At 35.4% G+C, this 24,675-nt stretch overlaps 3 protein-coding genes across 16 annotated transcripts; 1 reads left to right on the top strand and 2 right to left on the bottom strand.

Annotated features, from left to right (window-relative positions):
• Positions 1-23: 23 nt before the first annotated feature.
• LOC110642493 (uncharacterized) lies at positions 24-6,119 on the bottom strand. Its single transcript, XM_021794575.2, has 8 exons — positions 5,957-6,119; positions 4,978-5,621; positions 4,773-4,850; positions 3,959-4,202; positions 2,996-3,089; positions 2,330-2,468; positions 1,003-1,416; positions 24-633 (listed from the first exon to the last, which is right to left on the bottom strand). The coding sequence occupies exons 2-8, from the start codon at positions 5,611-5,613 to the stop codon at positions 442-444; spliced, it is 1,797 nt and encodes a 598-aa protein (XP_021650267.2). The 5' UTR covers positions 5,614-5,621; positions 5,957-6,119; the 3' UTR covers positions 24-441.
• Positions 6,120-6,517: 398 nt separating this feature from the next.
• LOC110642483 (DEAD-box ATP-dependent RNA helicase 42) lies at positions 6,518-11,354 on the top strand. Of its 2 annotated transcripts, none has more exons than XR_009150541.1 (3): positions 6,518-6,658; positions 6,757-10,929; positions 11,052-11,354. XR_009150541.1 is itself a non-coding variant. In XM_021794564.2 (3 exons), exon 2 carries the CDS (start codon positions 6,780-6,782, stop codon positions 10,242-10,244), a length of 3,465 nt encoding a protein of 1,154 aa, XP_021650256.2. In that variant the 5' UTR covers positions 6,518-6,658; positions 6,757-6,779; the 3' UTR covers positions 10,245-10,246; positions 11,052-11,354. The 2 variants fall into 2 exon arrangements, 1 of the variants encoding a protein (XP_021650256.2); XM_021794564.2 differs by having other exon boundaries at positions 6,757-10,246.
• Positions 11,355-15,157: 3,803 nt separating this feature from the next.
• LOC110642677 (uncharacterized) lies at positions 15,158-23,820 on the bottom strand. 13 transcript variants are annotated; one of them, XR_009150538.1, is made up of 12 exons: positions 23,151-23,820; positions 22,937-23,014; positions 20,507-20,750; positions 19,586-19,801; positions 19,056-19,390; positions 18,718-18,921; positions 18,531-18,623; positions 18,341-18,448; positions 17,892-18,233; positions 17,730-17,810; positions 15,687-15,841; positions 15,158-15,366 (listed from the first exon to the last, which is right to left on the bottom strand). XR_009150538.1 is itself a non-coding variant. In XM_058151120.1 (11 exons), exons 1-11 carry the CDS (start codon positions 23,601-23,603, stop codon positions 15,313-15,315), a joined length of 2,208 nt encoding a protein of 735 aa, XP_058007103.1. In that variant the 5' UTR covers positions 23,604-23,820; the 3' UTR covers positions 15,158-15,312. The 13 variants fall into 13 exon arrangements, 12 of the variants coding, with proteins under 12 accessions (XP_058007103.1, XP_058007105.1, XP_058007107.1 ...); XM_058151120.1 differs by lacking the exon at positions 15,687-15,841; XM_058151122.1 differs by lacking the exon at positions 15,687-15,841 and having other exon boundaries at positions 17,730-17,789.
• Positions 23,821-24,675: the final 855 nt, after the last annotated feature.

Genomic DNA, 24,675 nt, shown 5'->3' with positions numbered 1-24,675 from the left:
GAAATGAAAAGGAACAAACAGTATGCATGGAAATAAGAAGGATGAACTATATACAGTTGTACAAGTTGCTGTTTCCAGCAATAATACCCTATAAGAATCCTTGCTCAACATGAAGTCATTACAGCTTCTAATATGAATGTGTTTTCACTTTTCACAATAAGAAATACCATTGTATCTTCCCACATCACCAAAAGATAACTAAAACATGCAGACTCAGATTGTAAATCAAGGTCATTTTGTCGATCTTGAGGTATGTCATTCCACCCTAACTTTACCAGAGAAGATTATCCTCAGTTGACAAGTACCGCTAACTACCAGAAATTCCATTTGTATCTAAGCATGCATATCAAACACGCCACCCTGGAACGTTATATTTGATATAGACAGCCATAAGATAGCTTCAGATCCTTTGTAGGGCAATGATAAGTTATCAAAAACTACCTACATCAAAGTTTCAATGGCAGCATGAATAGAACTTCCACGAGTAGAACCTTCACGCTGAAACAGTGAGTGAGGCCCAGTCCATACAGATTTATGGTTGTCAGGAAACAGAGTTCTGCACAGACTCAGAAGCATTGGATTTTCAGAATCAAACTTCTCAAACATTATAGCCTTGTGTTTTTCTTGTGATTCCTGTAACCATGTAAATTCATGGAGTCAGTTACCCTAACTTTTTAACCATGTATGCCCACTGTAAAATTAGGGGGCAAAAATCTCAAATTATCAATTTTAGCTAATCTTTTTAATTTTGTCATTTTTTTGGATTGATTTCAAATTTACAATTTTGTGAATAGGTATCCTAAAGGTGCAGGCTCCTTCTGATGTGGCATGATGATATGGATGAATTAAATTATTTTATTTTTGGGATAAAAGGCCTATTGACCAAAAAACAAAATCTATCGACCCACACATGCTAGGTTTCCCATGTCATCAATATGCTAAGCAAGCTGGTTTTGCAAGCCCGCACATGCAAACATCAATAAAATTTATCAAATTAATTACCTTATTCTTATTTTGCTCAACTGTTGGAGTTACTTCCTCATGCTGCCCTATTGCATGTCCCTTCTCAGGATGTGTTTGGCCCACCGCACCTGCATTCTCTGCTAGTCCAGGTTGAGATTGTTGATTGGGCTCCTCTCCTGATCTATCAGCAAACTCTGATTGCTCTGATGTTTCAACCTTCCCTTTCTTTTGAATCTCCATCTCATTCTCTTCCTCTTCTTCCTCCTCTTCCTCATCATCCCCATCCTCCTCTGCCTCATGCTTCTCTTTGACAGAGCCATATCGCTGCTCAGGATCCTCTACTTTCACCTCTGGTCCCTTTCCTTCCACCTCAGCATCTCCATCTGGATCTATTGATTCATCCATATTTGATGATGAATCTTCACCTCCAGGACTTTCCACAAGTGAAGATCCCTTCAAGAACAGAGAGAGACAGAGAACAAAGAAGTATTATTTTTTCCACTTCATAACATGACAATTTATTTTATTTTACTTTATTCTTTATGTAAACAAAGATGAGAATAATATAGAGAGAATGAAGGAGGTGCGAACTGCGAACCCTTATTATTTACAAGATAAAATCAAAGGAACTCACAATAACTATTTCTTATTGCTCAAACGCAAAAAATTCCAAAACAATTATTGGGATAAGACTACATCCTCCTTTTTCCCCCTTATGAGATGACATCACAGACCTTGCTTTCTATTATAGGAAAAGGGAATTATAAACTATTGAACCTCAAAATTTAAGAACAATTCTTAACCATCTATGCATATTCTAGTAAATCAATATGCACATTAATAATTTAAAGGAACAGTAGATACCAGTAAGCAGGATCCTCCAGCTAACCACCCCACTAATTGATTTGGCATGCATTTACAAATGCATATAGACTTCCTTATTTCCTTCTAATTCCATATTCTTGACACCAGGATAACCAAGGAAAAAAAAAAATCTCACATTCTTAACATCCTTTTTTGGTTGATTTGTCATCTATCCTATAGTCACAGCTTATTATCATTTTAACACACAAGTATTACTAATTATAGCGCGTCAAAACCTATGCCACAAACTCTTCCATTTCATTTCTCAAAATCTCATTCAATGCTAAGAACAAAGAAGGGGTGCACCTATCAGATACTTCTATCAGATACAAGAAGATTTATTTCAAATTTTCAGTAAATTTAAGAAATATTGGGTAACCAACCAAGATCTTGCCAAATTCACTATGGTTACAACACATAATATCAAAAAAACTTAAGATCTACTCAATCAATAAAAGCTTGAATATATTCATCATTCATTAGTAAGAAAATATAGGCACACCTCTTGCTTCAACTCCGGAGCAAGTTTGTTATCAGTGACTCCAATCTGACCTTTAGCAAGTCGAGCATTCTCCTCACGCTCTCTTCTACGGCGCTTTAAAACACATATGGCACAAAGGCAATCATGTTTGTGGCGCCTTCTGCAGATTATAAGCAACTCTGTTATTTAAAACTAAAATGAGAGAATTGCAGGTCTGTTGATATAACATCTTGTGCAATCTATGAAATGGTCTATTCTAACATGGGATATTAGTAGAGGAAAAAGGAAAAGAATGGCACAGTGAACCATGGGCCACATGGAGCATGTTTGGTGTTTAGCTTGAAGCTACATTAGATAAATCCAAGTTTCTTAAAACCAGTTAGCAGTTAGATTACACAGAATAAATCACGTAGCTATAAGATCATACAAAACGTATCAAGGGACATGTAATAAATTGGGCATAACAACAACAACAAACAAAAGGGATGAGAAAAGGAATGAAAAAACAATTGTCCCATGCCAATTTAATGCCCATTCATCATTTCCTGCTGGATTTGTCTGCTGCTAATATACATTTACCATACAACCCACATGACACCTAAAAGTTGGCTAATCAGAGTTCAATTTAATTTCAATAATTCCTATACTATGCACAAACTTTAAAAGAATTAAGCTGTAGAGACATACCCATGACGCTTTTTTGTCTTCTGTTTAGATTGACCACTTTTACCATATCCCTGACTTGATGCTCCAGCATCCTCCATTTGAGTGCCTTCAGCACCTGGCACAATGAAAATAAATACCGCTCAGTGCTCAGGCTGCCATAGTAAAATGAAGTAAAAAATCCTTAAACCAATGGACCCAGCATGTTTCAATTTAAACAACTCAAAGCTCAAAAACATAGATAAACCATGAACATATGAATCAGCTGTTTTAGCTGTCAGCACAGAGCACAAACCCCTCTATGAACAAATTGCATTGATTACCAATTGGTTCCCTGCCACACATATGATTTGGCGCTAAATATCTTATATGGCAAGGGTTCAGCTGATCGGTAACCATACATGCTTCAGGAAATAGATTCCCTGCCACATTAGTTCTTTCGTGACATACTTTGACCCCTACAGCTCCTACTTAAGATCCACGTAATCAAGCTAATGACAATTTTGAATGGAAATCTGATATACAAATGCTGCTAGTTAAAAGTTGTGACCTGAATTAATAAAAGAAAAAGTAACATTATAATTGGCAAAAGCATTGAAATACATTCTATTGTTTCAAGTCCAAAAATAATTGGAGTACAAGAACAAAAGATATTCCTCCATTTGGGATGCTAAGTTTTATAACAATAGAAAAAGACACAGGGAGCAGGGAAAGACCAAGTATTCATACAGTGGACAATGATTCTGCATGCCTATTGATAAAAGCTACATTAGTGTTGATATGATAAGAAAGACTGGTTCATTTCAATGCACATCAAAACAAGATTACAAGTAAATTTTAAGCTTTATTTGGTAAACCAGATTTTTCTTTTGGATATTGTAAAAAACTATGGGAAAAGCAAAGATAAGTTTACCAAAGGAGCCTCAGCAGTTAGCACAAAAATAAAAATGATTTGACTGAGAAATAAAACAACCATAACATCCTTACCATTGGAACCTCTTGCTTGTTCAGTGAATAAACCAGCTGCAGTCCAATACTTCATAAAATTTTTCTTCACCCGTCTCATGAGGTCCAATATATAGTCACCTTTATTGTTGTACTTATAACAGTTGTCCCAAATGTATTGAACATCTTTATGAACATCCACTGAATTCCTATATTTATCACCTTTTTCAAGATTTCTGCATATTGTTCCAAAGTCCATTGGTGTATCAATGATGTCAAAATAATCCTGGTTTTAAATGATCCCGCCAAAAGGAAAAAAAAAGAATACACATTATTTCTGTTAAAAAAAATTATATCAAGCAGTCTGGTATAAATATACTAGTCTATTATATGAAGAAACCTAGTAATTACACATTTTCTATTCAGCAAGCATAAAGAAATACTGAGTGCTAAGTGATGGACAATTTTTCTTTTGTTGTACAGAAGTGGTGATTGATATGACATAAAGAAGACAAATGAGATTCCTATGGTTTACATGAGGGTGGTCATTAAATAGAAAGAAATGCAGAGAATAATGAGCCAACAATGATAAATGACGGATTATGACTCCTAAGCACTTATTGATCCATACTCATCAAAGACAAGCAGCAGTCACTGCCAAATTAATTACACGAGCTTTGTTAACCTTCGCAATTCCCTCTAAGTAGCCATAATATTTACAGTCTCTGATATGTGCAAAACGAGGGAGAAGGAAGGAAAAAAGGGGAAAAGAAAAGAGAGGTACTAAAGCATTGTGCTATAAGGGCCACAAAGATACTGACGTCATGCATCTCAAACAAGAGGCATTCATACTTACAGGTATTCCTAGAGCTTCAGGATTCACAGGAACATTGAAGGGTTCAGCTGCATCCATTTTCATTACCTTCTTAATCACCTGAAAGGATAAACATAAACAGTAATAAGTACAATGAATAAAATTCAATTACAACTATAATGACAGACTTCACAATCATGTAGTCAAGAAACACAAAGGGACATCCCACTTCAAAATTCTAACATACCGACAAGGCAGAGTCTAACTCTTGCTTGTTATATTGAGATTCTTGATGAGGTGTCTTTGGTTCCTTTTGTTGTAAACCATCAGCCTTCACCATTACAGTGCTACCACTCTTCTCCACACTCAATCCACCCAGCACCTTTGACGACTTAATCTTTATACTTCCAGGTTTTTTTGACACATTTCCAGGAACACCATGTCTAGTTTCAGATAGTGAGTTGCCAGTATCTTCAATTTTATCACTAAACAGACCTTGTTTATCCAAACCTAGTTGTGGGCTACTCTTATCAGTATCGCTCTGTGATTCTAACACCTTCGAAGTCTTGAGCTTAACCTTAACGCGCCCAAATGACTTCCCTGCAGTCTTGTCAATCGAACCATCAGGGTTGATACTAGCAAGATTCAACGGCTGGTCTGTACCAGTGGAAGAAGGTGTATCAATCTCCATTCCAGACTCATATTCTTCATTATTATGATTATGGTTATTATTATTATTATTATTGTCATCATCATCACCATACTCATCTGCAGCAGAATTATCTTCCCTATCCAAACTAACTAAATTTACAGCTGCCTCATTTGCGGCAGCAACAGGATGGCCTTTTTGCTTGCCTTTCTTGTTCCCTCTCTTTCGCTTCATATTCCACACTACACAGAAGACCAAAACAAAACAATCACAAAAGAATCTCATGAATCTACAGTTAAACACACTATATAAAGATCCCAATCAGTTGCCATTAATTTCCAAGCCCATTGCTTTACTCTAAAAGAAAACAAGGAAAAGAAAAAATAATCATCTGAACATAAAAATTGGAACTTTTTTCACTAAATTGTCGACAAGATGAAGCTTGAAAGGAAATTTACAAGCAAAAGCCAAACCAGAAAACACAATTATACTTCAATCTTCCCTTACCAGCAAAACCCTAGAATCAACCAGGATAAAAACAAAATCGCGAATTAACAGTGGACATATAGCACCGTACCTTCTTTCAATTGAAGGAGGAATTTGAGCTAGTAATAGATTCACAGAAGACAGAGACTGAGAACTCTGCTCTTGAAGTTAAGGTTTTCCTATTACGAGGCTTTGAGCATGCGAACCAATTGTGAATTTTTATTTTAGCCTAAAAGTTTCAAAACGACGTTCGTTTTTTTTTTTTTTTTTTATATATATAAAAATAGTATAACATATAAAAACATTATAAATTGATTGATATATATATATATACCAATAATATTTGAATATTTTTAATAAAATTAATAATAATTTAATAAAATTATAATGATAAAAAATAAATTATAAATTTTATTAAATTTTAAAGATTAAATTATTTAATTTTAAAAATATAAATTTTAAATTATAATAAACTTCAGCATGAGGTGATTTATAATTATTAAATTAAATATTTATATTAAAATTTATATAATAATAAAATCAAAATTTGTAATTAATAATTATTAAATTTTTTTATAATTAATAATTATCATCCTATTAAATTAAAGAAAAAAGTGTGTATATATATATAGTCGAAATATAAATTAAACATTAAAACGTCACAGTTTCACCTACGGAAAGAAAGTCGATCTCTTTTAGGTTGAGTGAAGAGATCGAATTCTGGTTAACATTAGGGTTTGGGGGAGCATCTCGAAGAAGGAACTGTCCCTCTGCCATATTTTGCGAGGTTAAGGTAAGATTCTTCTGTAAAATTTGATCGAATTGTTTCATTAAATTTGAATGGAATGCCAATTCCATTAACACATAAACATTTATTTGCATGAATTTCAGAGAGATTTTGCAAGAAATAAGCAATGGAGGATGTGAAACATAAATCTAGGAAGGAAGATTCGGAAAGGAAGGAGGAGGATTCGAAGAGGAGTCACCGTGATCGTGATAAGGAGAGGAATGGAGAGAGGAATCGGGACAGAGAGAAAAGCCGACGTTCTGAGAGAGAGAAGAGTATTGATTCCGATGACAAATATGAGAGAGAGCGGGACAAGCATAGAAGGAGCCGAGATGACGAAAGGGAAAGACCCAAGGATAGGAAGAGAGATAGAGATCGGGACAGAGATAGAGATAGTGAAAGGGAGGAGAAAAGGGAGAGGGCGAGAGAGAAAGAGAGAGATAAGAGGGAACGTGACAGAGAAGAACGTGAACGGGAGAGAGATAGAGAGAGGGAGAGAAGGGAACGTGACAGAGAAGAACGAGAAAGGGAGAGGGAGAGGGAGAGGGAGAAGGAAAGGGAGAGGGAGAGGGAGAGAAGGGAGAGAGAAAGGGAAAAGGAAAGAGAAAGAGAGAGGAGGACAAGAGAAAAGGAGAAACGGAGAGAATTTACCAGTGATGATGATAGTGGTGATGATTCCAGGGAGCATGATAGGAAGCGACGGAGGAGAGATGATAATGACTACAGGGAGAGAGCACGTGAACAGAGCACTGGCGGCAGGTCAAACAGGCACAAGGATGACAGTGAGGGGAGCCCAAGGAAAAGGAGTGGTGAGGATGACACAGATAAGAAAGAGAAGAAAACTCGAGAGGATGAATTAGAGGATGAACAGAAGCGATTGGATGAGGAAATAGAGAAGAGGAGAAGAAGAGTTCAGGAGTGGCAAGAGTTGAGGAGGAAAAAGGAAGAATCCGAGAGAGACAAGCATGGGGAAGCAGCTAATGTAGATAAACCCAATACAGGTAAAACTTGGACCCTTGAAGGAGATTCTGATGATGATGAAGCACCTCCTACAGGGACATCAGAAACAGACATGGAACTAGATGAAAATTCAAAGCCTGATAAAGATGTTGGAGATGCAATGGTGGTAGACTTTAAAAATGGGACAGCTGCTTTAGAGAATGATGGTGATGATGTTATTGGGGATGAGGAAATTGATCCATTGGATGCTTTCATGAATTCCATGGTCTTACCTGAAGTTGAGAAGCTAAACAATGCAGCAATTACTCAAGCTGTTGATGATAATAAAGTGGAGTTAAAGAAGAAGGACAAAAAGGAGGAAGGAAGCAATGGAGAGCAGCTGAAGAAAGGCTCTAATAAATCTCTTGGGAGAATAATTCCTGGTGAAGATTCTGATTCAGATTATGGGGACCTTGAGAATGATGAAAATTCTTTAGATGATGAAGATGATGACGAGTTCATGAAGAGGGTGAAGAAAACGAAAGCTGAGAAGCTATCTGTTGTTGATCACTCGAAGATTGATTACAAACCTTTCCGGAAAAATTTCTATATTGAAGTGAAGGAGGTATTGAGGATGAACCCTGAAGAGGTTGCTACTTATAGGAAACTATTAGAACTGAAAATACATGGAAAGGATGTTCCAAAACCAGTTAAAACATGGCACCAAACTGGACTGTCAAGTAAAATTTTGGACACAATAAAGAAGCTTAACTATGAGAAGCCAATGCCGATTCAAGCTCAGGCGCTGCCAATAATTATGAGTGGCAGAGACTGCATAGGCATTGCAAAAACTGGCTCTGGCAAAACCCTCGCTTTTGTGCTGCCAATGCTGAGGCACATCAAGGACCAGCCACCTGTGGAAGCTGGAGATGGGCCAATTGGGCTTATAATGGCGCCTACTAGGGAGCTTGTTCAACAGATCCACAGTGACATAAAGAAGTTTGCCAAGGTACTGGGAATTAGATGTGTGCCTGTATATGGAGGCTCTGGTGTTGCTCAACAGATCAGTGAATTAAAGCGGGGTACTGAGATTGTTGTTTGCACGCCAGGTAGGATGATTGACATACTTTGCACAAGTGGGGGTAAAATTACAAATCTGCGTAGAGTTACTTATCTAGTAATGGATGAAGCTGATAGGATGTTTGACATGGGCTTTGAACCTCAGATCACTAGAATTGTCCAGAATATTCGACCAGATCGTCAGACTGTACTCTTTTCTGCTACTTTTCCTCGGCAGGTTGAGATTTTAGCTCGAAAAGTACTGAACAAACCTGTGGAAATTCAGGTTGGTGGGAGGAGTGTGGTGAACAAGGACATAACTCAGTTAGTTGAGGTAAGGCCAGAAAGTGACAGGTTCTTGAGACTCCTAGAACTACTTGGTGAATGGTATGAGAAGGGAAAAATTTTGATATTTGTCCAATCACAGGATAAATGTGATGCTTTGTTTAGGGATTTGCTCAAGCATGGTTATCCTTGCCTTTCACTTCATGGGGCTAAAGATCAAACAGACCGTGAGTCTACCATTTCTGATTTCAAAAGCAATGTATGTAATTTGTTGATTGCCACAAGTGTTGCAGCCAGGGGCTTAGATGTGAAGGAGCTTGAACTGGTGATCAATTTTGATGTCCCAAATCACTATGAGGATTATGTTCACCGTGTTGGTCGAACTGGCCGAGCTGGTCGCAAAGGCTGTGCCATCACATTTATTTCTGAGGATGATGCAAGATATGCACCAGATCTTGTAAAGGCATTGCAACTCTCTGAGCAAGTTGTTCCAGAGGACCTGAAAGCTCTTGCAGATGGCTTTATGGCCAAAGTGACCCAGGGGCTTGAGCAAGCCCATGGAACTGGTTATGGTGGAACTGGTTTTAAATTCAATGAAGAGGAGGATGAAAAGAGGATAGCAGCTAAAAAAGCACAAGCAAAAGAATATGGCTTTGAGGAAGACAAGTCAGATTCGGAAGATGAAGATGAAGGGGTTCGTAAGGCAGGTGGTGACATCTCACGCCAGGCTGCCTTTGCTCAGCACTTAGTTGCTATTGCTGCTGCCTCCAAAGGCAGTGCATCTTCAACACCGACTCCTATCTCAGCTGCTCAATTGCTTCCCCATGGTGGATTACCTGTTTCGCTGCCAGGTGTCATGGGCCTAACACTTCCAGGTGTAGCTACAGTTTTGCCAGGGCCTGGACTACCTGTTGTTAGTAATGATAACACAGTTAAGGCGATTACGGCTGCTTACAACTTGCAGCAGAACCTTGCAAAGATCCAAGCTGATGCAATGCCAGAACATTATGAAGCAGAGCTGGAGATTAATGATTTCCCGCAAAATGCTCGGTGGAAGGTTACTCACAAGGACACATTGGTTCCAATTTCTGAATTTTTTGGTGCTGCAATTACTACAAGGGGACAGTATTTCCCACCAGGCCGGATTCCAGGACCAGGAGAACGCAAGCTTTACTTGTTCATTGAGGGCCCTAGTGAAACGTCTGTTAAAAAAGCTAAAGCAGAATTAAAACGTGTTTTGGAAGACATCACAAACCAGGCATTATCACTTCCTGGTGGAGCTCAGCCAGGGAGATACTCAGTTATATAAGTGTAAGTTATATAACTGGATTACAGTATCATTATTTCTATGTTGGATGTGAACTGAAGCTCTAGTTGTATTTTTTGCCTTCACACATTTGGGATGCTTTTAGTCATTTTGTTTTGAAAACTTATCTTTTAAATGCTATAGGTTTAGGAAAATAATGAAATGCCTTTGTTTCTGGAATGGCAGCTTATAGATTGTACTCTACCTTTTTCTGCATTGTTTGCTTTTGGAGCATTACTTGAGATAAAACTTACCTACAATGAGGCCAGAGCTTTTTTTTTTTTTCTCCTTTTTTCCCTTTTATATATTTGTGTTTGTCATGGTACAAACCACACAAACAGCCTATTAGCTAATGTGATGAGACAATTGTTTACATCTGAGTATCTGACCCTTTTTAGGGCTTTTAAGGGGTTGGTGGGTGTGTGTGTGTGTTTGTGCGCATGTTAGATTTTCATCTCTCCATCCCTTATTCTTTTATATATCATGTAGCTTCTCAAGTTAGCTGTGCAGATGTTAAATTTGTTGTCAATTTCCATGTGTCTCTTCCTCTTTTAATTTCTTCCTTTTTTCCTTTTTTTGGGTTTATTCTTTTCCTATGGATCGAGGGATGATTTAAGCCTATGCCCACATGTCCAAAATAGTTTCTGCTCATTGCCTTTGCTATCGTGCTGTTGAACGGACGGATCCGGTGCGACGCTTTGCCATTTCACTCCCTAGTGATTAACATAGTGGATGGTTTCAAAACCTCATTTTCTTGTATTTGTCTCATTTCCTTGTTGTAGATCTGATAAATTGTTTATATTTTTGCAGGAGTGTTTGGAAAAGTTCCAGAAGATACATTTTGCCTTATAGAAGTCTCTTGCAATTGCACCTTTGACCGATGTTAAAATTGAGCAGGATGACAGTGACATAGTTTCCATTTGTAGATTTTGCATTGCAGGGGTGTCCTTGTAATTATATTGGGCAGGCTAACTACAAAATATATGTTATTTTGTGGTCCTGCTTTCCATTATACTGGCACATGTCTGGATGCTTTTGATTGTGTTTTATTTATTCTTCTTTTGTCAGATTTACTTAAATGGTATAATAATAGTTATAATTATTTTTGGAGGATGTCTGATATTGGTGTTGAATTTTTATCTTATTGTTGTTTGATTCGCTGGGAGTTGAAATATTGTTATGTGGGTGCCATTATGTTGTCTTATAATGGAGATCATCATAATTTAAACCCTGACCTTCTATATTGAAAGATTGGTTTTCAATTTTTGAGTTTCATTGGGAATATTTATATATATAGGAAATGACACGGTAGGTGTTTCTTTCTCGTACTTGGTGGTGTATATTTTTTACATGCCTTTTTCTCTGATTGTTGTTCGACTCTTAGCCCCTTTTGGGCACTGCACGTATAGAAATTGGTTTGTTGCCCCAATTGGGTCATTAATTATTTGATGATTCTTGAGAAATTGAATCCCTGGAATTTTGGATAAGTTGGGGGTATTCCAGATCTGGCAGTGTTTTGAGGCAGGAGCTCTCTTCATCTTATTCTTCTTCTACTGTCATGGATATCATTCATTGGCTATCAGAGCCATGGCTAAGAAAAATAATAACCGTAATCTCCTATTTTTTTCTTCTCCTTTTCCATGAAATTCCGTGTTTCATTTATGTGGCATTTCAATTTCAATGTTTCTATGGTTTTATTGATGTCATATTTACTGATTGTAATTTGATTATTCTGCTTTTTGTTGAGGAATTTGAATATTGTTCCCGAGATCAAAAGCAGAATGGTTGTTTGGACTGCTTACTTAGACCAATTGAGGAATTAGATAGAAAATAGGTCCTTCTGAAGCAACATCAACTGGATATATAGCTCTCTCTCTCTCTTTCTGGGGTGTACCTGCGGTTTAATAGCTGAAGATATGCATTTGTTCTTACATGTACGTGTTCATTGTTCTGTGCCCTGCTACAAGGCTGATGCTTGAATACTTCTGTAGAATTTACTTTGCTGACCTGGTTGTGAGTGAATTTCCTAGCTCACCTGCCTGCTTCATTGTAGCAAAATTGTACTAAGAACACCCACCTGATTCCCACTTTGCTTGTCTTGATTGGCTGGCTGGAGTTCATCAAGGCAATTCCATGCTTAATATATTTAGTAATACTTTAATTGTTCTTCTCTTTTGATTTCATAGCCAGAGGGCCCAAGAAAGAAACTACAAAATATTTCTCATACTCGCTGCCAAACTGGCTGACAAGTAAGAGGTCAGGATTCTCAGGCCTCTAACTTGCATCCTGCCTTCTGTTATATAAAAGATCACCCCAAAATCTGCATGTCTCTTGAGAGATCGTATGCCACCACAAATTCATGCCATTTGGATGCCCGAAGAGGAAGTTTATCATACTTACCAGAGTGACGAATAGCTAATACGAATTCCCATTGAACTCCTCCATCGAGTGCAGTAAGTTCTCTCTCGTAATAGCCATTCTGAATTGGAAATTGCTTCAAGACTTCGGTTGGAACAATTAACTGATGGTTTCAATCGGTTTTTACAAGCTGCTTGCTGAAGACCTTTGTTCCGTTTGGAATGTCTCCTATTATCTCCTTCTGTCTCATCTGTGGGTAATGGATATGTCAAAGGTAGCACTCTGCCTTCTATTTATAAGATTAGTAATAGTTGCCAATCAAGGAATCGGTTAGTGAAATGACATTCTGAATAGGATGTGGAATATGTTCACGATGATTTCATGATTCAAGATGAGAAAATAGGTGAGAAATATGTCCTCTTTGAATTGACCAGTGGACCACTGGCTTCAGCTTCTAGTGCGACGAAAATGACCTATACTAGTTTCTCTTCGGCTAAGACCCTTTTTCACACCCACCAGTGAAAGAATGGTATCTACTGGATAGAGTATGGTCGACCCTTTTTCACACCCACCAGTGAAAGAATGGTATCTACTGGATAGAGTATGGTCGGATTTGAGTTGATGTAATATGAAATTAAAATTGAATTAAAATCGAGTGATTAAAATCAATCTTGAGTTAAATTAGAATCATATCAAAATTTATTAGTTAGTTGAACTGATCCAGTTTTAGATTAAAATATATTTTTTTTTTCTTTTTTTAAAATAATCTTTAAAAAAAATTAATAATTGAATTTGACTACGTCGAAATCAAATTGAAATAACCCTGCAATTTAATTCTGATACCCTAAAACTTAAATCAAAACCATCAATTTCAATATCTACTATCTAATTAATAAGAAAATTTTAAGAAAATTCCCAGCTCCTAAATCCAATTATAAAGGCCAAGTGCACTTGCAATGGCTAACTACCATCTCATTCTCATATTTGAAACTTGGCAATAATTAACCACTAGTCATTAGCAGAAAGAATGCAAACAAATATTATTATGTTGGCATATTATATATTTATTGCTTGTTTACTAATTAATGATCTAAAGCTAGCTTGGAAAAGCTTTCCAAAGCTAAAAGTTTAATGTCAAACCTTGCAGATGAGACAGTGGTTACATTCTTTTTTATCAGAAGATGGTGGTGACATTGAACTTTTAGCTTTGGATCATTAAATAGCTTTTACCACTGTTCTCCAAAGAATATTGTTCTCCAAAGTTCATTAAACTTTTAAAAGGTCCTTTAGCTTAATATATATATATATATATATAACGTTTTAATTAGACTATTTAATTTTTAATTTACTTTATAATAGTTGTCATGATTGAGTTTTTCTTTTGATCAAAATTATTTGTGGTATTAATATTAACGAGTATTAACTATTAATTTTTAATTTTATCTTTTATCTCTTTTAAATAAAACAAATATTTATATAATTTTTTAAAATTAATAAATTAAAATAATTAAATGAGATAAAGAGTAATTTAATAAATTACTAATATGATTTTATAAAAATAATATTATCTAATCATTTATTTAGTTGTCATAAAAAATTTAAATGGGACAGATAAAAATAGATGACAAAATATTTTTTAACGATAATTATTTTTTAAAAGCACTTCTCAAAAATTTATAGTACTATTATAATTAACTTCAATTGAAATTTAATATCATACTTTTTCATATATTTTATTTTTGTAAATAAAATTATTTTTGTTAGAAAATTCAAATTATAAAATAAAAATAAACTTTGTAAATGATGAAAAAGATAGAAAAATAATATAAACTACAATTTTTTTCTTTTAGAATACAGTTCAAATAATCAAAACCAAGAACATAAACTAGTTAGTTTGTAATTATATAAAACAAACTTGTAATTAGATTGTATTGCAAGGATAAAACAAATTTCTACTTGAAAAATTAAAATGTTTTAAAAATTGTTTCATAAAACTAGAAAAAGATAAAAATGAAAACTAATAGAGTATTAATTGTGAAGGGTGAACATATTATAAAATGAGTAATTAAAAATAATTATGGAGTGCCAAAAGCTTCATTAGAACATTTTAAAAAGATTACATAATTGAAGAACATTATAGTTAACTTTAAATACCAATACCATCATCCTAAATTTAATTGTTTATAGTTACATAATAAAAATATTAATTTGCATTTACTTGGGTACATATCATATGCAGTCACTCATCTTTACAGGTATTTTTATAAAAAATATTCAATTTTAATCTCTTGTATAAAATTCACTTACTAAATTTCAATTTAATTTTATAAAAGCCACTTTGATTTCATAAAAGCCACTATAAATAAAAATTAAAGATTTTTAAATTAATTTATTAATCGGTCAATTATTTTATAAATTAAATTATCTTATTTTATTATTTTAAAAAAAACAAACATAAAAAGAAAATAAGATACATAAATTACATCCAACTAACCCCTCATGATTAAATCCCTACCATTTTTCTGTTCATTCTCTACGAGCAACTCTAAGTTAAGGAATTTTATTTATAAAATAATTGAAAAGTCAATAAATTAATTTAAAATTAAAATTTAATAAATTTTATAAAAAAATATTAAAATTCAATAAATTTTATGAGAAACAACATGCAGTAATAACCAGCATTTACTGGCAACACTTCAGGAAGCACTAAGATTCACGAAGCTGCTAAAAGCATCATTGAATGCCAACAGAATAACAAAAGCATCCCCTGAACATAAAGAAGAAAAGAGGAGAAAAAAAAAAAGCAATAATTATTAAAAAAAGAATACACCAATTGCATTAACTAATCATCTCAAATCAATAATCAAAATCAAAGGCAAAAAGCTTAAAGATCTTTGGAAATTCCTTTTACCATTCTCACTATTATTTTCATCCATAAGTCAAGATAAAGAATAACAGCCATGATCAGCAGTCACTCCAAAATAAACATAAAACTCTGATTACAAGCAATAAAATACATGACAGGAATGTTCAAGTTATGAACAATACATGCAAAAAGACATAAAAACTTGTCTAGCAGTTTGTTACCTGTCCAAATCCAAAACGGCAGGTTCAATCCGCCAAGCCTAGCAATAATTTCATGCACCAACACAAACAAATATTTAAATCTTAGAGAGAGAGAATCCTAAAAATATGTTGGCAAGTCCTGTGAGCATAATGCCTCTCTATAGTCTATAGTCAACCTGCAGGCTAGAGTTCCAACGAAAGGAGTTAGAATTTATGTGATTAATTGAAAGCAACAGCAACATGCCAACACCATTACATCAATAAAAGTTGTCTAAAATGTATTTAAGTCTCAATGGAGGCCAATGATACACATTTGGCACCAACAAGTAAATATCCCAAATTAAAGTTCCTGCAAGATGCAGCAAACCAGCCAACTGCACCTCAAATGGGAAGATCCTAAAAAGGGCAAGTGGAAGACCTGGTAGAAGCAGGTCAGAACTCAGAACCTGGTCTGGATCAGAGGCAGGAAGAAGGGTCTAAATTTGTTAATAGCATCTAGCATATTCATCTACCTACTCAAAAGCTGCAAGTGTGGCAGTGCACATGTTTATTAGCATGCATTTAAGTGACATTAGATCATAAATTTGTAATTGCTCCAATATCACATCGAAATAACTAATGAATGGACAAAATAATTTAAGAATTCTAGTAGCCAATCTATAGGGCTCAAATTTTAGGCTGTAGATAAGATCATTCAATCCAAAAGATGTTTGGCCAGAAGAGTGCTCAGCTTATAACAACCGTAGTTCTAGAATGTAATAAAGCCAAACTAGTACTAAAATTATCATTATTGTGGATGCATAGAATAGTCACAAATGTGCTTCTAGACTTTGTCCAAAGTGGATCGCTTGAACAGTTAAAGGCTAAATTATTGAAAACCATTTCAGGTTTGGCCTAATATACATTCCCTATTGTTTTAAAGTTAGCTAATATTACCAATGGTGAATTGTTGATATTTGTGAATTGTTGAATTGTTAGCTAATATTACCAATGGTGAATTGTTGATATTTGTGAATGGCTTTACAAATCCACATGGTTTAGCCATCTACAAAAACGAGATTTTACATCGACATAAAAAAAAAGGGGAACATTGCATCATATAATCCAGCGAGGGGGATTATGATTTTTAATCCTTCACATCATCAACTGTGTAAGGAACTACTAACAGCTTGGAGATTGAAGGCCGAATGGAGACAGACAAACCAACTCCATTAGTGTAAATATAAATATGACAAATTGTAATATTCCATTCTCAACAGCCATAAACTTACATTTCACTTCACCTAAGTTATAGGGCTAGGGCCTAATCAATAGATAACAAATTCAAGTGATACGTGATGAAGGCATTTTGCAGGACAGATTGTAGCAATGAAGTTCTGCAATAGGTTAAGTCACATCTATACCCATCACCTTGCCAGTTTGCCATTCCTAGTCCAGTTCAAACTGCCTAAACAACCACCCCAAAAAAAAAAAAAAAAAACACAAGAAAAAGAGAGGAAGAAGAGTTAAAAGGAAAAAGCTCAGAAAAGAGTTCTCATGCATGGTCACCATAGTCCAGAACACCATAAAGTTCAAATTTTAACCTCTAGCACCTGATATTCATAGAAACAACAAAAATTATAAAACCATGATAAAACAGAACAAATGGTTAAGCCAGAGCAGAATAAATTACATATTACAATTCACCATTAAACTAGATCACTTCAGTATTTACATGCCATTTATATCTTATGCTGGCCTTCATCTTTCAGCAAGAAATGCACAAACGAGAGAAGTTAGTGATCACATCAGTTGTAGTTTATGGAAAAAGCAAGCTATCTATACAACTAGCTTCATATTAGTTGGATTTGTTTAGTTCCCTTTCCCAAGACCACTTTCATCACAGGGCAATGAACAACTTCAAACATAGGCCCAAACTCCAAACTATTTCCAAATTCAAAGTTCATAATAACTTCATGCAATCTTTGAAAGAAAAATCTTTTAATTTATTTCTTGATGTGGATTAAAGAACTAAAGTGCACAAGAAAATTGAAATAGAAACCCCAGGAAAAAAAGTGCCATCACCTCATTAGGCTGAATTGCATGACTTGATGATGAGGAGTGTGCTTGTGCCTGCAGTGAATCCTTAGGAGCATTTTTAGGAACCTATCAGAAACGAACAAGTAATGTCACGCAAAGCAAAATGCTATATACTTCAAAATCTAATTGAAAAAAATCTATAGATACCTGTTTTGAAACCAAGGCACCCATCTTTTCAATGAGATTCTGCATATTCGAAGTCATCCTAGCTATCTGGGCTTCCAGGGATGCATACTTTCGCTCCATGGCCTCCATTTTATATGACATTTTGCTTGACTCCTCATTAGATGATCTTTTGGCCTCCAAAGCCATCCTCTTGTGACTAGAAGTGCTGGGTCGGCACAAAAGGCCAGCAGGACTTGGACTCAACCCAAACATGCTCCCATGGCCATGTTTTTCTTCTCCCATAACTTGGCAGTAGGTGTCATCACGATCATCTCTTCCATGTGAAGTCTGCTGTTTTTGAGTTGCTTGTTCGTGGAGTTTTTTCTGCAATGTGGACCCAAGCGTTCAGTTTATAAAGTTTAAGTACTGAACAAATTAAAACATGTTGAATAAGGAGTAAAGAGTTTGCAGTCCAGTTAATTGAAACATACTATTACTTCTGCTGCTGTTTTATCCACAGGTTGTCCATCCTTACGTGTACGGGTTAGGATGTACAACTCTCTCCTAGTCAGTTCCTTTCCATCAGGCCTCTTTGCACGCTATCATCACGTAAACAATAATAAATTTGCATTTCATAATACATACAGCGGGCAAATATAAGTTCCAAAAAGTATAGGTTACCTCTTCCTCACGTATCCTCGCAAAGCTCTTTGAGCCCGCAGCATGGGCACTTTTCTGCTTTGCACGGTTGGCCTTATTTTTAGCACAACGCAGCTACAAATGCCATAGGCATGTATCATGTTTTGAGTTTCCATAGGAATATATAAACAGTAACATGTAAATTGTCATAGCCATAGCCAGCACACACCTGCACCTTTTCAGAGTTCCAATGGGATACAAGGGCTGCCCATTGATCAGGAAGGACTCTTTTGTTACAGTCCTTCAAACGTTCCTCATCAGTTGTATGAGGGTTATAATGGTCAGCCTTCAATTTTGCTTTCCAGTTCCTCCATTTTGATGCAAGGGACTTCATAACCCATGTTTTGCACATGGGGTCAATGTCAAACTTTGTCTACATTACAAAAAGAAAGAAAATGATCAAGAAGGAAGAAAACAATAAAATATTTAGAAGAAAACAAATTCAAGGTGGTAACAGACCCACCCTATCCTTTTACCACTTAGAACAGAATGTTGTTAACTTGATACCTGCACAAACTGCCACATATCCTCTTTGATTGCATCTGGCATTGCTGACCAGTCCAGAAAATTAAGTGGCGCCATCTTACCATTTCGTGCTACAGTTCCCAAGAAGGAAGCGAGCTTTGATGCTTCAGGACCAACAGGCTGTCCCAGCATGTTGATAGGGACAAATAGCCGTTCACCATCAGTCATGTCCAACATGAAGCGGCATTGAGTGGGGCCTCGAACCCTCCTCTGTATCTCATGTGTGGAGTGCTGTGACCATTGTAGTTGGTTGTTGCTCCCAGAGGGCCGTTGAGGCACAGAATAGCACGAGGCCAATGGGATTTCAGCCAAAGGGCCTGCGGTGAGATGGCCAACAAAATAATCGGAGGTCAGCAGATAATCATTAAGAGAGCTCACAGAACTGAAATATCACCATAGAAAAAGAAGGAAGTAATATCACCATAGAAAAAGAATGAAGTCTCTATGTACTTGCAGAATCGAAGCATAAAGAGTTGTTTCCCCAGAATTATGAGAATGTGGACAAATTATACCTGCATTATCAATATCTGCACCAACAAGTGAGTGAAATGGCTGTGGCTGGCCAGCGATCTGCTGTGACTGCCACAAATAACGCGAGCCTGGTTGGTGCTGTTGCAGCTGGGAATGGGATGGGCCACTCAGCATAGGGGCAACTGAACACTTGGGTGGTTGTTTTTCCTGCTCCATAGGGAGGACTGTCACATGTGGCTCTGGTATGTGAGAATGTCCTGCAAGGGAAATAACTAGTGGTAACAAATGAAAACAATACCTTGTAGAAACAAGTCAATCCTTCTAATATAATAGGTCCAAATACATTAGAGAACTCCAGAATATGATTGCCCTCCACTAGTGCCAATCAAGAAATATAAATTCCTTATAATGCATGTATTAGTGGGAAATTGCAAAGACCCCATAATCTGATAGACAGCTGCAATAAATTAGAGAATCAATTGCAATTTGAATCCATGGATTTTAACCTAACTACAGAAGTCCCAACTCATACTAAGTATATTCAAGATAAGTACAGAATTTCTAAAATAAAATGAAGTAATGAAGAAGGAAATCAGGCTCTGCAACTAATTTTATATACCTAGTTATTTCTACCAATCTAGAAGCATTACACATTTCCGAGGATTTAACCCAAAATCATTTAGAGTGGAGAAAGAGAATCCATATAGCCAACCCAAAATTTTTGGGATAAAGGCTTAGTTGAGTTGAATTGAGTTGAATTATTTCTACCAAAAAAAAAAGTGATCCACAATGATTATACATCTTTTGCCTTTTTCAATGAGGAGTAGGGTTTAAGGATTTACGTGAAATCCAGGAACTAATCCCATAAAATTGTTACCCAGAATAGTTATAAGAGAATGCTTTAACAGCTGTATTAGCCAAGCCAAACAAAGCCAGAAAAGGGATGATCATGAAATCCATACCATCAGGCTTCTTCAGAATCTCACTACGTAGTCCGGCAGCGGTCCAGTATTTCATAAACTTTTTCTCCACCCTTTTCATAAGGTACACAATGTAGTCACCCTTTTTGTTATGCTTGAGACAATTCTTCCAGATGTATTCCACATCCTTGTACACATCTTCTGAGTTCAGGTACTTGATACCACTTTCAAGATTGCTACATATTGTTCCCAAATCCACTGGCATATCTACCACAGTAAAATAATCCTGCTCACCACCACCCCCAGTCCCCCAACATGAGAGAGAGAGAGAGAGAGAGAGAGAGAGAGAGAGAGAGATCAGTTCATGTCATGCATTGGTCACCAAGAAAAAAAAAAAAAAAACTGTCATATCTCCAATCCAAAAATGTATGACAGAATAAGCATGCATAATATACTGAAAAATGATCACTTTGATTTTAAGAAATTGGACACCATAAAGGAAAGACACAAATCGACTAAAACTCTTATTACTATCCATGTTAATTAATATAAGAACAAAGAACAGAGAACATAAGGTGCCCGACACACTGTGGAATAAAATAGACACATTCCAACCATAAGTCATTGAAAGCAATTCTTTAGAAGGTCTCTCCCCAAAACACGTCAGAGAATCAGAGATGAACAGTCGCAAATAAGAAACTGCAAGTAAGTTATTCTCCTAGGCCATCTCCAAAATTGTTTGCATGGGTGTTCATCGTGCCTCCATTTAGACATTTAGGTAACAGGCTAGTTTAATCTCCAAGGTAACAGTGAAAATACTAACCTCCTGTTTGGATCATGGTTTGCCATGGTTTAATAATGTTTCTCCTCTTGTTTAGGAAGATTGTTCTTGAAAAATGGTGGTTTTGGGTACAGATTTTCAAATCACCAATTTGGTGGGTTGGGATGGTTTAAGAATTTTGTATTCCTATTTTATCCTTTCATAATTTATACACATACATTCTCTATTATAGAGTATTTTTCATTAGTTAAAATAAATTAAGTAAAATATATTTATAAGGCATATTTAGTGATCAATTAAAAAAATAATATGTGTATTTAATTATTTTTATGATAACATTATTTATAAATTAATATTTTATTTAAATAAATATCTTTGAACCATTTATATATTTAAAATAGTAAAGAGTACTTTAGTAGTCTTTATATTTATTTTACCATACCATACCATTTAACCAAATAAGAAAAAATTATTAAACTACCATGTACCATACCATCTTTCAAACATGTTAACAATAAAACAATATCATACAATACAATAACATATGATACATTAATAAACCACTTTACACTCAATCTAAACAGGGTGTAAGGGCTTATTTGACATTAAATTTAAAATTGTAGTTGAAAAAGGTGTCTCCTTAAATATGTTATTTAGAGGCTATTAAAAATTAGTTTAAAATTGAACTTGATATGTTTTAATTATAAGAACTCTAAAACAATTAAACTTTTTTTTTTTTTGTCAAAATGCTTTTTTCAACATCTACAATGGTGTTTTCCAAAAAAACAAAAAAAAAAAACTTTTTGGCCTCCCAATCACAATCCCAAAGGGAGCCCATAAGATTCCAAGTCTCTCTTATCCTTCCAATCTCAAACCTGAAATGAAGCGCATTCTATTATGCATCTATGATGAGAATTTGCAGCCTGCAGAAATTAAGGGAAGGGCTAGAGCCACTTTTGGAAGGTCTACACTAGCAGGTCCAAAAAGATTTTGGAAGGCAGAGAATTGGTTATCCAGAAAGCTTTAGAAGAAAAAGGCCCAGCTGTGCACACCATTCAGTTAGAGGAGCTTTCGGGTGGCATGTGAAGCCTGGGACAAAAAGCTATAAAAAGGGCAAAAGAGAGGATTGAGGCATCGAGATATTAGTTATCAGTTTTGATTGTTTGGCCAGTTGTTCTCAGCTTGGTGGGAAGAGCATTGTATTGTGTTTCCGCTGGGGAGATTTCTTCTCCTTTTCATTGTGTAATTCTGCTTCTGTACCGAGATATATTGGAATTAATACATTTCCTTCTCCATTTCTAATTGTATTCTCTTTCTGGTGTTTTTTTTTTTTTTCCAAAATACTGCCGGCATTCTTTTCTTTATCAATCTATCACAATTCACAAATGCTCCACTAACCAGCCGAGCTACTAGGACATTAACTAATGCAAATGAGATAACTTAAGAGTGTATGAGGAACAGGTTACTTTTTTTCATGGGCACTCCCTCTAGGTGCCATATCTTGCCAGAATAAATGTTGAAGACATACTCTATTCTAATACCCTGGACCTGTCACGTCCAATGAAGGTACTCCGAAAGTCTCACATGTTCTTAGAGATACATGCACTACCATGACATGACGTCTTTGACAAAGTTTACACTCATCCAACATATATATTGCACTAGATAACCAATTAAACATTCTCACTTACAGGAATTCCCTGAGAAACAGAATCCACCGGAGCACTGAAATGCACGGCCTCATCCATTTGCATTACCTTCTTAATCACCTTTAAAGCAAAAATATAAAAATAAAAAGATAAAAACTTTTCCAATACATAACTCAACAAATGGGACCTTCAATAATCTAAATTCACATAAACTTCTTCTACCTTTAGCCCAATAACATAAAAATATCCAACATACCTCTAAGGCAGCTTTCAATTCATTTTCGTTAATCAGAGAATCATGACCTAAGTTCTTCGATGGTGCTTCTTTCCTGCTAGAAGAACCCAATCCCTTAGACGACGTAACAGTAGCACTTGTGCCATTCTTTGAAACTTCCCCTTTCTTAGGCAGACCACGTTTGTTAGCTGGTCTTTTCACACTCCTAGCAATCGCTGGTTTATCAAAACCAGTACCACCTCCTCCCTCATCACTTTCGCCTGAAGAAGAAGACGAAGATGAAGACGACGACGATGACAAACTAGCCTTCCTCTCAGAATCATACAAACTAAACCCATGATCATTCGGTTGATCTGGAACAGAATTTTCATTGACATTTCGGTCAACGAAGTTCAGGACAGCTTGCTCATCAGCATTCACCACATTGGGCTTTTTCGCAACAGAATTTTTGGGGCGACCACGCTTCCTCTTCATTTCTATAAACAACACTACGATCTGTAAATTGGGATAAAATTAGGAATTAGTGTTTAAAAATGTAGAAAATCCATGGGTTGGGTGAGAGAAATTTGCTGTTGCCAGCATAATCCACTACAAGTCCCAAAGCAAAGCATTTGAGAAATGAGAGTGGAAGTGTTGGCAGTGTCGCTAAAGGCTGTAACAAACGAGTGGGATTTCGCAACCTGGCGTGGGCTACTGTAAACAACACTACGATCTGTAAATTGGGATAAAATTTGGAATTAGGGTTTAAAAATGTAGAAAATCCATGGGTTGGGTGAGAGATATTTGCTGTTGCCAGCATAATCCACTACAAGTCCCAAAGCAAAGCATTCGAGAAATGAGAGTGGAAGTGTTGGCAGTGTCGCTAAAGGCTGTAACAGACGAGTGGGATTTCGCAACCTGGCGTGGCCTACTGTTACTGTCTGTACACTTGTGACGCAGATATCAAAAATTGCCGTTGCTAATTGTTTGCATTTTGCAGGGAGATGACAGATGCGAATTTTGGCAACAAATTAACAATTTTATTTGCCGTAGTAATAATATTTAAGGAAAAAAATGGTTTCTATTAGTTAATAAAATTCATTCATAAATTTATGTTTGGTGTCATAATAATTAAATATAAAATTTATTAATTTAGAATTTATTTAAAATTTTAATAAATTTGTTAGGATTTGATTTAAGTGTCACTAATTTTATAAAATTAATAAAATCCAGAATGAAATGTTTTTATAAATTAGGCATAAAATTTATTAAATTCAATGAAATTTAAGGTGATGGTGGTTTTATGATAATTTTTATCATATAAAAATAAATAATAATAAATTTATTATTATTATTATTATTAACAACTTGTGTCGTAATTTTATTTCAATAATATGGTCTGAAATTTTTTTTAATAATTATATTATATTTTTAATATTTACTATTAGAAATATTTTCATATTAATTTTCATGCATTGAAGAATAAATTTTTTATCAAATAAATTTAAAAGGTGTTATTTTAATATATTTGAGATAAATAATCTTAAATTTAAAAAAAAAATAAGCC

The sequence above is a fragment of the Hevea brasiliensis genome, chromosome 8 (genome assembly GCF_030052815.1).
Source record: "Hevea brasiliensis isolate MT/VB/25A 57/8 chromosome 8, ASM3005281v1, whole genome shotgun sequence".
NCBI lineage: Eukaryota > Viridiplantae > Streptophyta > Magnoliopsida > Malpighiales > Euphorbiaceae > Hevea > Hevea brasiliensis.
Note: the sequence above shows the minus strand (reverse complement) of the source record. Positions and strands in the feature narration are given on the sequence as shown.

What these genes read in the sequence shown, in the direction of transcription:
- LOC110642483 (XM_021794564.2), top strand. Translation starts at nt 6,780, where the DNA reads ATGGAGGATGTGAAACATAAATCTAGGAAGGAAGATTCGGAAAGGAAG.
- LOC110642493 (XM_021794575.2), bottom strand. Translation starts at nt 5,613, where the DNA reads ATGAAGCGAAAGAGAGGGAACAAGAAAGGCAAGCAAAAAGGCCATCCT. An exon ending in CTCCGGAGTTGAAGCAAGAG is followed by an intron (nt 1,417 to 2,329) that starts GTGTGCCTATAT and finishes CTGTTCTTGAAG; the next exon opens with GGATCTTCACTTGTGGAAAG. An exon ending in TTGAGCAAAATAAGAATAAG is followed by an intron (nt 634 to 1,002) that starts GTAATTAATTTG and finishes ACATGGTTACAG; the next exon opens with GAATCACAAGAAAAACACAA.
- LOC110642677 (XM_058151120.1), bottom strand. Translation starts at nt 23,603, where the DNA reads ATGAAGAGGAAGCGTGGTCGCCCCAAAAATTCTGTTGCGAAAAAGCCC. An exon ending in AATTGAAAGCTGCCTTAGAG is followed by an intron (nt 23,015 to 23,150) that starts GTATGTTGGATA and finishes TTTGCTTTAAAG; the next exon opens with GTGATTAAGAAGGTAATGCA. An exon ending in ATATGTGGCAGTTTGTGCAG is followed by an intron (nt 18,922 to 19,055) that starts GTATCAAGTTAA and finishes TTTGTAATGTAG; the next exon opens with ACAAAGTTTGACATTGACCC.